The 13,652-nt window shown below is 40.3% G+C and overlaps 1 protein-coding gene across 1 annotated transcript in view; it reads left to right on the top strand.

Moving 5' to 3' along the window:
* Positions 1 to 13,652, top strand: part of ARMH3 (armadillo-like helical domain containing 3) — a 123,023-nt gene that overhangs the window by 31,923 nt on the left and 77,448 nt on the right. Inside the window, exons 16-20 of the mRNA XM_027672261.1 lie at positions 504 to 562; positions 1,841 to 1,906; positions 2,973 to 3,042; positions 4,552 to 4,612; positions 7,469 to 7,557. Coding sequence (XP_027528062.1) covers positions 504 to 562; positions 1,841 to 1,906; positions 2,973 to 3,042; positions 4,552 to 4,612; positions 7,469 to 7,557 — 345 coding nt within the window. The remainder of the gene's footprint in view (positions 1 to 503; positions 563 to 1,840; positions 1,907 to 2,972; positions 3,043 to 4,551; positions 4,613 to 7,468; positions 7,558 to 13,652) is intronic.

The following is a 13,652-nucleotide window of genomic DNA, read 5'->3' as shown; positions in this document are numbered from 1 at the left end:
GTAGGTCGTGTCTCTCAGTATTGGGGTTAAAACTTGGAACTTTGAGCATAATGTCAGGAGTCATTCTGCTACATCGTGCTGTGCGTCTGACAAAGCTTTGCCACTTGTTTCATAACCTACAGCAAAGGTGATGTTTTTCTTTCCATCTTGTCGAAGAGAGGGAACAGTGTGTCTCTGCTGTGACAGAAAGACAAGGACTAACCCCAGTATTTAGAGTATCTGTGGAAGTAAAACTGAATGAGATTGGAAGCCCAGCGGATAATTACAGTGCTGTTGAAGGTTCAAATCTGAAACTTTTGCTGTTGTTGCAGACTGTCGGGTGGGATTTAGTGGACAGGCTGGAGGGTGAATGCCTAATGGGAATAGACTATTAAATATCATGGAGGAAGTAGGAGTATGAATAATCTCCAAGCTGGGCTTTTCTTTTGCTGCAACAGCTGTCTCTCTCTTTAGCCTTGCTAGGCTTGTGTGGCTCACAGAAGACTTGTTTTTCTTCTTTGCAGATGAGCACCGGCTGCACAGTGGCAAGCTGTGCCTGATCATCCTGACATGCATAGCAGAGGTAAGTTTCTTTTGTGAAGCTGCTCAGCAGATGGTGTGTTACAGGGCTCTATCTACCTGTCTTTGGTGGAGCAGGAGTTTAATATCCACAGTGGAACTGAGTGGTTAGGACCTCAGGCACTTAATGTTTTGCTAATAAACCTGGTACAGTACTGTTAAAGTTGACTTGAAACTTGAAAATTGGCTAACCCAAATAAGATTATCCAACTCCCAAGAATGAAGAGAAAAAAGAGTGAACCTAAGCCTTTTCTCTCTTAGTTGTCAAGTGACCTTGTGGTGTGGTTTTTAGATGAGTAACGTGCTAATGGCTTTCAGCGCTGTGCTGTTCATGGTAAACACAGGCTATGCCATATCCCTTCTGCTGAAGAAGGATAGAAGTCTGAAAGAAAGTCACATGGCTGTAGGTCCCTACAAGGAAAACAAGTAGCAAATGTGATAGTAGGGTGAGAAAGCAGCATCACAGAGCTAGGTCAGCAGTCCTGGCAGAATGTGGTCCTGTCTCATGGGAAGTATATACTAATGATCCGACTGATGTCCTGAATGGTGATTGTGTTTGCATGGCATTTGCATTTTGCTTGCTTGCAAATAAAGACCTTTCATTCTTAACAAAGAATAAAAAGACGTGATGTTGATAGCAGGTGTAAAGATCTGAAGTAATGTTTCCTTAGGGTACAGCCTGAAAGCTAATAATCTACATTTTAAATTTTTCTATTTCTCCATAACAAGGGCATGCTTTGGTTCTGGTATTAAGGCAGGTTATATTTATTACCCATCCTGGCTGTGCATTATCTGGAGAAGTCTCTTTAATTTAGGGATGGTCTTGGAATGAGCTTTGCCTGAGGGGTGGAACAGCTGCTAGTACTGCAGTAACTTCTGGCATGATGGGTCCATCAAAATGCCAATTTAAACCTTCATCCACCTAGTCACAGAAACTGGTGTGCTGGAGAACCACCTTCATATATTATACATCTGGAGCACTTGTTGAACTCTTGACATAGTGGTGTGTGCAGTCCAGAGTTTGAATGAGCAGAAGAGGAGAATGGAAAATAAATTGCTAACCAAATAAGCAGCAGTTCAGACTTTAGTTAAAGTGGAATTGGGATCAGGAGGGGTTTACTTTTGTGTGACTGGAAACATAGGTGGGGGCAAGAAGTTACAGATGTCTTTTTAACTTTATAGTTATATGTTGGGAGTATTACACTGAAACGTGTGATTTGAGAGGCAAGTGTAAGATGTTGGGCTGTTCACATTTCCTCCCTCTTCTTGCCCTTTTCAATAGGATCAGTATGCTAATGCTTTTCTTCATGATGACAACATGAATTTTCGTGTAAACCTACATAGAATGGTGAGTCTTTTCCTCCAGATTGTTTTCTCTTTGGGATGCAAACTCAGAGGATTTGAGACCCTGTATGTTGAAAACTGTGTCACAGACATCTAACCTAGATTGCTAAGGCATGTAGAAATACTGTGAGAAATGCAGTAGTTGGGGAATGATTTTGAAATCGCTCTCAGAATGTCTCTTCAAAGAACAAAGAGCTTGTTGCCCTGTCAGTGAATTCAGAGGCCTGTGTAGCTGGGGAGGAGCTGCATATTATGAGATCTCTGAGGAAATCAGTGACAGAGGGAATGTTCTGCCGTAATCTTCAGCAGGCATGAGCCCTCATGTGATATATAATAGCCAGCTGGAATTACACTGAGTGCTCTCATTTGGCTTATGCTTCATCCTGGGTGGAGTGATTCACCTTCAGGGAGGAAAGTATTTTTTCCAGAGCTTTTTCCTATAGATATCTGTAGGGAGAGTGTCATTACCTGGCTCATGAAGCTCTGTAGTTACAAGTAACTTGAATGGTTATGCTAACTTGATGCATTCTGTCTTTGTGGTACTGGTAAATTCTGCCTTACCTGACAATGAAGCAGCACTTAAAAGTGTCAGTAATCCAGGACAGAAACAAACATCTTACTTTATAGGGGACATACTCCAAGGATGCCAATCCTTACCACTTAACAACAAACTTGCCATCCAGTTAGCCTTTCTGGTCTATTACAATAGACACCAAAGCCATTGAATAATGCACGCACTGTTAAGAATGGCAATCAGACTTCTGGGTCAGGAACAAATCAGTATGTTAACCAAGGGGGAGGAATTTGTTTTTGTCTTGTGGTGTTCCCTCCCCCCCAGTATAAAAGTGCCCTCCAGTTACTCAGCTAGAGAAACAAAACCCCAGTATGGAAAAGCAGGCACAATTTTGCTCCAGCCATGGCCTTTAGGATTAATATAGGTAAGACAGCAGTTGGAGAAAAGGACAAAGGGAAACCTGTGCTGATGATACAATTTGCTTGAAAAATACAGTAATACACAGACTGTCACTTCAGGCTTCTGCTGATTTCTTTTCATCTTTGTGTGTTTGAAGCCGATGAGACATCGTAAGAAAGCAGCAGACAAGAACCTGCCCTGCCGCCCGCTGGTGTGTGCAGTGCTTGGTGAGTATCGTCACAATACCTGTGTGCTTGTGGTTCCCAAGGCACCTCTTGTTGTGCAATAGAAATATGAGGTTTGTGGCTTAAGTGGAGGGGTGGATGGACTTAAAAGGAGGACAGTTACATACTAAAGATGTTTCCAACAATGGAATGTCCATCTCCATACCATATGTGGCTGCTTCACAGACAATTTAAATCCAAGATTGCAGCTCTGCAGCAAGAAATCCTATATATATTTACAGCAAGCTTTGCAGAAGCCGGTTGGCCCCTTTGATATGAACTAGTAACAACAGGGAGGACAGTTGATTAATAAATTCAGTTTTAGGTGAGTGTGGTAACAATTAGCCCTAAGTACTTTGTAGGTGATATGAGGATGGCAAACCTATGGAAAGGACATGTTTGTGAATGTGTTTGCTGGGTATTTAGCCTTTTCTGGGTAAAAAACCAATAGGAATGTCAGTAGCTAGGATTGTTTTTGCCTGTGGATATGGAGGCATCGTTAAAAGCTTTTCATACAACACATGATTAAATTGTGACTCTCATTACTGTGGAGGCCAAAAGAATAAATGGGTTCAGAAATGGATGAAGCCTGGATCCCTGAATGACTCTTAAGCAGGATGGTATGGAAGCAGTCTTAGACTTCCAGCATTTTCAAACATGTGCTTGTTGAAGCCAAGACACAACAGCTGCGTGAAGAGCGTTTCTAGACTTATCAGATCTTATGCACTCTTTTCCTAGACTGTTTTTAGTCACTGTTGAGTCATACTGCTGACCTATAAGTGCCCTGGGAGGTTACAGCTCACAATTGTTACCACTGGCATGGGATAAGCATTTTTTGCTGTAGTTGTGTTGAGCACACACACATTCGATTATCATTTATTAGCCGAACCATCATAATTTATCTCTTTCAATTGTATTTCTATATTCTTTGCCTCTTATCCTCACACTGGGAGCCCTTAAATGGGCAGCCCGTTCTCCTTTTTTCTTTTTTTTCCCCCCTGAATTAGTCTTAAGCAGAAGCCTAGCCTATGTTGAGATCAAACTAGCTTTACTTCAGAATTTGTTTTAGGGAAAAATAGGTGTTATCTACAACGTCTCTTTAAGTAAACTTCTAGGTTGTACATTGTTTCTTGCAAGAATAATTTTCTAAAATGTGCTTCTTAATGGAGTTTTCCATTAGTGACAAGGCTTGAAATACGAGAGCAATTCTAAACATCAGAATTCATTGTATAGTCTTCATTTGACTATTAGTGGGGGAAAGTATATGGGGAAGCAGTGCCTCAATGCAAAAGGATACAGTATGTACCATCAGTTTCCAGTAGTTTTTTTTCTAATTCTAGAGGATGTCCAATGCTCTTTAAAACAAACAAAAAAAAAGGGAAATTCCTCTCATCTAAGCAGGACTGTTGTCTGGTAGAGGTAGGTAGGTGGGGCAGTTTGATTTCCTCATAGTCTACAAGATGTTACCAGTAGCCAGCTCAATACTTACTTAATCATTTTCTTTTTTGTCAGATTTGATGGTGGAATTCATTGTAACACACATGATGAAAGAATTTCCTATGGATCTCTACATGTAAGTGTTGTGGGGTAACTCATTGTGATTTCATTTGAAGTTTGAATTCAGGTGGAATTCTGCTCACAGAGCGATCTTCCTGCTGAAATAACACTGTGGCTGGTGGGGAGCAGGATGGCATTTCATGAACTCTTCCGGTAACTTTTTCTCTTTCTAAAATCCTCCGTGTGCCAGAAAATTGAAAGTGAAATGAATTTCTACCTTTCTGACTGTTTTCCTAATCTACTTGATCTAACACAAAGAGCTTTTCAGTCTAAAAGAAGTTTCATAACACAAAGTCATTGCAAGAATCCCCACTTCCCAGAAGATGAATCTCGGTCTAGAAACAGAAAAGACAGTTTTAAAAACCCAAGGATGACTGATGTGAGGCCTGGAAGGCAATGTGGAGAGGAAGAGAGGTTTAAGCCTGAAATAGCTTGCAAGGGGTAAAACTGAGCAATGGGCCAAAGGAGACAAGAGGACAGAGCTACTCATGAGCATTCCATGTGTCCCACGGGGCCCCTCGAATGCTTTTGTGCTGCTTTAGCCTGGAGGGCAGAAATAGGATTTAGGCAGATTGTTGGCTTTGCTCTGACTGTTTGTACAGTGCTGAATTTCCCCAAGGCGTGAACAGCACTATATTCTGTAGAAAAGATAAAGACACATAGGATGTTTTCCCTTAAGGTAACTTTTCAGCATGTTCTGATTTTTCCCACATAACCCTGCAATTACAGTGCCTTTTCAAAGGTTGTATAGTTCAATTGAGTTTGTGAGAAATGTTTTTTTTAATGACAGTTGCAGAATTAGTTGTAGATGGGTATAATGCACTGGAGTTTCACAAGAAAGGTGTGAACTTCTTGGGCTCAGAAGTAATGTCACATCCAGAAACTCCATGAGACTAAAAACAATGTAGCAACCACCAGTGGACATCTGTATCCGTTCGTTTTGGCATGTTTGTGCAGTCCTTTCACTATGCTCCTGTCTGAAACTATCCCATAGCAGACGCAGTTATTGCAGACAAAGTGGATGTTCTGAATGCACAAGTAGTGTCATACTTCTCTGCAGTACATTTAAAAGGTGACAACATGAAGCTGCTCAAGGAAGGGCATATTAATATTTAAAAGAGAAATCCAGATTGCTTAGACTAAGGGTGCTTTTTGTCCATTATGTGTATAATGAATCCTCAGCATAAAACTAAAAAACAGAAATACCCCACCGGGATGGATGTCTTCATAACTAAAGCAGTTTCACAACTAAAGCAGTGTAGTTTGGAAGTCTAGGCAGGGGTACTAGGACTGTTATGCCCCTTCTGATCCCTTTCTGTCCGTGCCTTGATTTTACAGTAGCTGTATGCTACTGTGTACAATCACAAGGTTTCAGTGATGAGATGTGTGTGCAGATTATTTCACATTAACAGATATTGTTATTATAAAGAAATGTTTTAGCCATTAGCAGATTCTCTCTGGTCAGCATCTTAAATAGAGTTTGGCTTTTTTTTTTTCTTGTAGAGGCCAATTTTAGACTTACAGCCAAGCAAATATGTAGGTGAAAAAGTGCTGGGCATTGTCTGGTACCAGTAACATCAGAAATAGGAGGTCTCTTCCCAGAGTGATTACTGTTCCTGATCTGAAGACAGCTGTCTATCCTAGCTGGTTTGCTTCCTTTTCTTGGTTGAATTTATAAGAATGCTATTTGAAATACAGCACTTACTGTGATGCTCAGCGATTATAGATGGGGTTACTTTTGTTCATTCAAAGTTAGTTTTAGTTCTTACCTCATTGTGGTATTTTTGGGATCATCTAAAGGTCTGAAAAGAATAAGGTACACCTTCTGCATATTTTTTTCTACAACCTTATTTTTAAAGCCTGCTCTTGAACTCTTCACACCATTTTGAATAAATTCCTTGCAAATTTCTAGGATTTGATTTCTCTATGTTTATCTGATGTGTAGTGTCTTTCATCAGTGTCTTTTCAGAAAGATGTTCACATTAATGAGATGTTTTTGAGATATAAGGATATGGGGAAAAAGGGATTTTTCTTTTTTGAAACCTTCCTTCTATTTTTTCTAAATGTTAATAACTAAAAATGGCCTGACCAAAGACATTAAAATTTGTATAAATTTTTTGTCTTGTCTGTAATGATAGCTAGTGTTAGAGAATTTACTCATTATACTGTATATTTAGTTCTGATATTATTGTGAAGAATGTTTGTGCACCTGAGAGTTTGTATGAGTGCTAGATGCTATAGAGACCTACAGGATTATTTGGAGACTTGACAAGTACACTGGCTGTGTTGGGGGATTCCAGAGCTTGTATGTGTAGTGCTTGATCATTGCAAAACTCCACCTAAATTACTTTCTAAGGAGACTGGAAAAATGAATAGAAATATCTATCTTTTTTTTTTTAAATGTAATTAAACCACACACCTCAGTCAAACTAAAAATCCTATAGTTTTTTTGACACTCTTATTTCCTTTAGCCTCATCATTTGGGCCAAAGAAACTGAGAAACTCCACTGTGTCTGATTTTACAATAACTTGCAATATCTCATACATATGGAGCCTACAAGTTAAGTAACTCTTTTTGTAGAGCTTATGAGACTCTCAGGTAAGGGTAGCAAAGAGTGGAAAGTGTTAATTAAACAACAAATATGCATTTCTGGTCGGTCCAATCCTGTTGAGCTTAAACTGACATACAGGCCCCTTTCTTTCATTTTGTCTGATTCTTTTTTAATTCCCTTTAGGAGCTCAAAGCTATGAGTCCCATCCTCCTCTGATAGTCTTTGAGTTTCTCTGCTGCTGATTTCGGAGACGTTTCCAGGTTCAATGTAGAATTCCTGGAAAATGCAATGTCATTAATCCTTTGCCCTCTCTTTTCCAGACGGTGCATTCAGATTGTGCACAAGCTGCTGTGCTATCAGAAGAAATGCAGAGTGAGACTTCATTACACCTGGAGGGAGCTCTGGTCAGGTACTTTGCATCTGCAGTGACAGTCAAATAGGAAAAACCCAGAGCAGTGGCTGTTTGGTGGCTGTAACTGCTTGTGCCATTGCTCCATGGTTAAACAGCAAGCAGCAGTTCTGTTAAAGCATCTTTATTTTGCTTCTTAGTTGCTACATGCAAATTGCCTCTTTTGGAAAGCCAGTTCATTATCATAATGGTAGCTAATTTACTTTCTTGTCTGGCCATGATCACCATGGTATCCAAATGTCTTTGTTTTTCTGTTTCATTACCTGAGTCCCTGTTCACCTGATTAGAGAAAGGGAGTAATGTTTTATGGAGAAGTGTTTCTCTCAGGTATTTGTGAGTAGAAGGAAAACAGGCTCTTGGATAAAGGGAGATGGACCTTACTTTTCCTTTTTACTGTCAGAGCTGCATGCACATAGAGTAGTGTGTGCAGCCCCTTCTGAAGAGAGCAGCCTAGAAATGTCAGTGTGAAGGAAGAGAGGCTTTTAACTCTGACCTTTGTGAGTTGATGGTAGGTAAGTCTGTTTCATGCCACTTGTATCCAGAGATAGATAAATATTACGGGGTTTGACATAATCTACTGGACATAGCTTTGTAGGACTCTGACATGATGCAATTATTGCGTGGGAGGTCTGACGAAGGGAGTAGCAGAATGGATGATGAAACCTAACAGGCATTTTTGGTGGTTAGAGTGTGTGCTTCTGTTCTTATCTAGCAAGCAGTGAAGTAGCTCAGCTAGGAAAGTACAGCTAATCCCCTTGCTGTTGTGGCTTAAACAAGAGCTTTATGAAAATTCAAGGGAACATGGCCCTAATTGTGTATTCCTCGAGCTGTGCTTGAGACCTGGGATCAGCGACTTGCCTGGTGTAATGCAACTCCCATCAGAAATTTGGGAGAGGAGGCTTTTCAAAAAGGCAGTGATGAGTGGTTTGTGAAGCTGTTCTAAGTTAACACTGAGTACTTACCTTCAGTAGCCTTTCCCAGCTAAGTTGTAGGTACAGAGAAATGAACGGACAACCTGAGTCACTTTCAGTTATTAAATTTTCACTTTGTGTGACATGTGGCCCATTCAGACTGTCTAAATTATTCCTGCAGAAGGTGAAACGGGTGCCACTAATTAAGGGATTAGTGGTTTCTTTTCAGTTGTTTTCATCAGAGCAGAGCCCCTAGAGGCATGGCTGCAGTGTAGTGCCAGTAAGGAGAAGTGTGTGTACAATGTGGATGTCTTTTGTGAATAGAAACTGCATCTGACAGCATGTGTGATATCCTCTCGATAGTTACCAGTCAACCAGAGCCATTTCTCTTTGGCCAGGCTGGGCTGGATCTTTCCTACACACTGGCAATATGGAAGTTTCAAATATAATACCTTTTTGCTTGAAGGTATTGTTCCACAGTTCAGTGAGCACACTTTTAGGCATCTTTCAATCCTTAATTTTACCTATTTATGGGGGGAAAAAAATAAAAATCCTTGCTGCACGCTAAGATTCAGTATCTTGGGATATTCTTGTTAGGTGTCTCTAATTAAATGGTGTTTGTATAGTGTTTTGGAAACGTAAAGGGCCTCAGAAGTGTTGAGTACTGCACACGCTTTGAAAGCAAAGCAGTAATGTAAAAACCAGTCAGGTTGATCAAGTTTCTGTGAAGGACCTGGAATGTCTGCACACCTGATGTAACTGAAGAGCTTCGTGTGTAGTATGGGTTTCTGTGTGTTTTAGGGAGATCCTCTCATGTGGGAGTAAACTACCGTAAGAATATTTCAAAAAAATTTTTATAGGAAGTTGAGGTGAACAGACAGATTCAGCTACTTCAGTAGCTGCCAGGTGGTTTATACAGGCTGGAAGGCCCTGGATGGAATGGTACATACACCTGTAAAAGGACACATCCGAGCTGCTCCAGATGTGCTTCTAGAGTGCTGTATGTTGCAGAGTAAACACTAATTACCAGCCCTATCTTGAGATCTATTTCATAATTAACTCTTATCCTTGTCAGGGTTGCTCTTTGGTTACCCAGAATGCTGCTGCCTTTGATGTGAAAGAATGGCTATTTCTGTGGTCTTGATCTAAGTGACAGAAAATTTCAAACCAGAGCACAGGGACTTGTGAATTAATTTCTATCCTTCATGTGACCATTGGGTTTTTATTTTGGATTGAGGAATTAGTTATAACTGGATGAACAACTAAAAGAGAACAGCTGTTCACTGTAAGGTCTAAGATCTCAGATTGCCCCATCAGGTGTGCTTTACAGAAGATCTTCAAGCCTACACTTGTCTTCTAGAATGACAAGGTGTGTGATGAGTGAAGCAATGCCACTGTGGTGCAGTGTGGATAATAGCAATGGAGGCCCCCTGAACAGGACTGAGTGGAACAAAGAAGCTGGGGGGAATTGGTGTAAGGAAGTATTGAAAGAAAGGGAGGGAGTTCTACCTGACACGTAAAAGAAGGAGAGTTTTTTCAAGCAGAAAATTGAGTGGGAGAAGAAGACAAAGAGACTAGTGTGGGGTAGGTAGTCAGTATAAGGTGCGGAGGAACTGAGATAAAGGTTGTAGGTGGAAGCAGTAGCAATGTATGGAGCCTTCTGTTCACTTGCCAATTCTAATGTTAGCTAGTCTCTAATTAAGGAAAGCCACTCGCATGTCATCTGATTGATTGATGCTCTTCCTTTGTGAGTGCTTTGTCTTCAGTAGGGAAGGCCAGCAGCACTTCGAGAAAGTTTCTGCATTTACTTTTTGATATTAAGTTGCAGTGATGGCAGAGAAAAGCAGTAGAACCAGGTGTTTGGCATCTCTCAGGATGCATATAAGGCTTTTTATGTAGTCTGTAATACTTCATACTTTTTTGGATATGCCACTATGTGGCATATTGTTTACATATAATCTTATTTCTGTTGAACTTCCTTTTGCAGCATCTGAGCTTAAAGAGGAACAATATTGTTAGTCTTTGGATGTGATCCAGCCTTAGCTCCTTTATTAGAATAATTTTTTCATATTAAGTCAAGGGGCCAGGACTATGGCACTTAAAGCAGTGTAAATCTCTAGCTGTGCAGACCAGATGACCAAGAATGACAGAGAAAGATGCAGGAATTTGAGAGCTGGATGCAGGACTGACAGAAAGGAAAAATCTGTGGGTGGCAGAAGTAGTGTGTATAAGCTGACTTCAGCTATAAGTAGTGTGAAAATAAATACCAGATCACTAGTGGAGCTAAATTCCAGACTATCTTAAAAGGAATGCTGGAGAGTAAAAAGCAGTTGTACTTTGATTAGCCTATGAAACTGATTGGCAATTGCATTTACTGATAGGTGGACCGGACATTTAGGTCCAGACATGTCTGTTGATCTTGGTTCTTCTTTAATAGCCCTTTTCAGCAGACTATTCACTTCAGTTCCACTGTCTATGATTAGTGTGCAGCTGTATGAGCACTGTAGAAAACATTCAGGTTTTTCATCTGTGACAGTGCACCATTGCTGGTGACTAGCCTGGAAATTTGACCAAGGTCAGAAACTTTAAGGGGGTATGTTTGTGTTGACCCCGTTCCCTTGCAGACATTTTTGCCAATTGGAAATCTCCTGGACAGTTAGGCTGGGTACCTTATACTTTTTAAACACTGATTTACTGCGTGTCAAGTATAAGGTACTTTATATGCCCGATAAGGAAACTTGACTCTGTAACAGCCAGTTCCCTGCTCTCAGAAATAGCCCGTTATGCCCAGTGTTTTTGGGCTAGTTTGTACAGCACTTGAGTGATGCATGGTGCTATATATATGTTGTTGTTGTTGTCAAGCATGTATAAGCTATGCCAAGAGAGTTTTCATGAGTCATTTAAGCTTTTTATATAAAAAGACCTCATTTCTACAACTCCTCCCACCTCAAAATTAGCAATGCTTGAGCAATTCACTCTGAGCTTAGGGGGTGCAGGTAACTTCTTTGCAGTTGCTGTGGTTTGCTTTAAGCAAAACCCATGTTTAAAGAAACAGAATAATATAGACTTATAATAGCAAGACTAGAGCATAAAAAAATCTTAAACATAATGATGAATAATAGTGAAATTGCATTCAATTGCCCTAATAAATAGCTAAGTAGGATTAAAAGTGGGCTTGCCATTAGTAAGTATTGAAGATGAATATCCAAATCATTTTAACATGTTATAGTTCCTTATCTTCTAGCTTAGTTAATTTGATAGATGCAGAATGCACTATTAGTAAAGGTGCTTCAAATAAGTAGCACTATCAAGAAGTTAATTTTTCTTCTTTTTCAGTTTAGAATTATCAAAGTAGACTTTTGCAATGCTACTATACACAATTACTTTTTTTTTTCCTTTTTGTAAACTCTTCGTATCTTTCTGTCAGGTTCTATGTTTATAACATGAGGGTAATATTGCTTTCAAAATCCTTTTGGGTGAATACTAAAGAAGTAAAAGGTTCCTCTGTGGAACATTTTAAAATAAGCGATTTTTTGGGGGGAGTAGAACCTCACCCCCCCCACACTTGAAGTATATATAACTCTCTTGCCCTTATGCAGTGCATATTTAAAGTGGTATTCCTTAGTCACTTTTCAGTCGCAGAAATAATAAAGCAATATTGATTACTGATAGTAATTGTTACCTATGCTGTTTCTGGTTCTAAACTGTTGATCAGGTCTGCTTCATTTATGTTGCTGAACTGGAAATCAGGTGATGTGTCTCCTGTTCATCTCTAATACCGCTGTCACTGTCACATTCTGCAGCAGCTACCTGGCTTGCAGCTCTTGTGGAGGCAGGATTCACATACTGATGTACCAGACAGTCTAGTTCACTAGTGAAGTGCCTGATCACTAGATGCCATGAGAGTTTGCAAGATCATACAGCTTGATCATTAGCAAGTGACTTAAAAGATTTTAGGGAAAAGACTTAAAAACATAAAATTTGACCTTCTTACAAACTTGCAGAATGTCTTCCATGGCTTTAAAAAATGCTGCCAAGGTTCAGAATTCAACAGTGCTGTCTTCTGCATGCTTGTGAAGTCTTTGCAGTTCAGCAGTCATGACTCAGCTGATGGTATAGATAAGGCTGCTGTTTTAATTTCTGTGCAATGAGGAATTCTCTAATGTTCTAACAAAGAAAGAAATGTCCTTAAGCTTTGAAGTATGTTGAAGCATAAGAGAATGGTCTCTTCAGCACAGCATCTTCAAAGGTAACTAATAAAGATCATGTGTAGGAATAGCATAGAAGAAATAGGATGCTTGTGTGTTAAGTGTAAAATGCTTTCATAAAATGAAATCTAGGGTGAGTACAAAGAACACCTGCTTGTTCTACTTGAAGAGTAGAACTCTCTCTACTTTGGGAAGAGAAAGAAGTAAACATGTGAGACTTGACCTTTCAAATACCTTCCAACAGAAATGCATTCTGACTTCACTGCACTGCTTGTAAACTGTAAAGAGAACTATGGAACAAATGCTAGAGTTTGAATGTCTTTGTAGGTCAACACATTCTACCCAATTCAGGCTTTACCTGGTGCTCACCCTCTCATTTCTCCATGCCTTTTGAAGTGGGAGGCTGGCCCAACTTTTCAGAGTGGCACATCAGAATCTCCACGTGACTGAGAGCTCCCAGCCATGTGCCATTCTGGAGATTTGGGATCTCATGAGCCCTTTGAGTACAAGGTGATGCTGGCTTTTTAGAGTGCCACCTGACTGAGGGATGGGGCTGGAAGTGGGAAGGATGGGCTCTCTCTGCTGTTCCCAGTGGTGGTGGCAGCACCGGGAACTGAGGAAGAAAGAAGCAAGAATAGTGTTCAGGCTGGTTAAAGATGTAAGGGGAATGGGAGTTCTGAGTTAATGGAAAGGGGAGGTCTTTAGAGGTGTAAAGGATCTCGACCTGGGAGGATGGAGAGTCTAAGGTGAAAGGGAGGTTATAGTGGCTTAGGAGGAATAGGAGACCCTGAGTACAGGAGGGACTGGGTAGGGTGAGATCTGGGATTAGAGCATTAGGGAGGCTGGCAGGTGTTACTGGGCAGAAACTTGGTGTTAGAAATCACTGCATGATACAAAAAGGGAGTTATTAATCACTTTTAACTTTCAGGGATGGAACTAATATCCTTTTTCTATTCTCTTATTTGAATGACTTGCT

The sequence above is a fragment of the Neopelma chrysocephalum genome, unplaced genomic scaffold (genome assembly GCF_003984885.1).
Source record: "Neopelma chrysocephalum unplaced genomic scaffold, ASM398488v2 Primary Assembly neopelma1_97390, whole genome shotgun sequence".
NCBI classification, from domain to species: Eukaryota; Metazoa; Chordata; class Aves; order Passeriformes; family Pipridae; genus Neopelma; species Neopelma chrysocephalum.
Note: the sequence above shows the minus strand (reverse complement) of the source record. Positions and strands in the feature narration are given on the sequence as shown.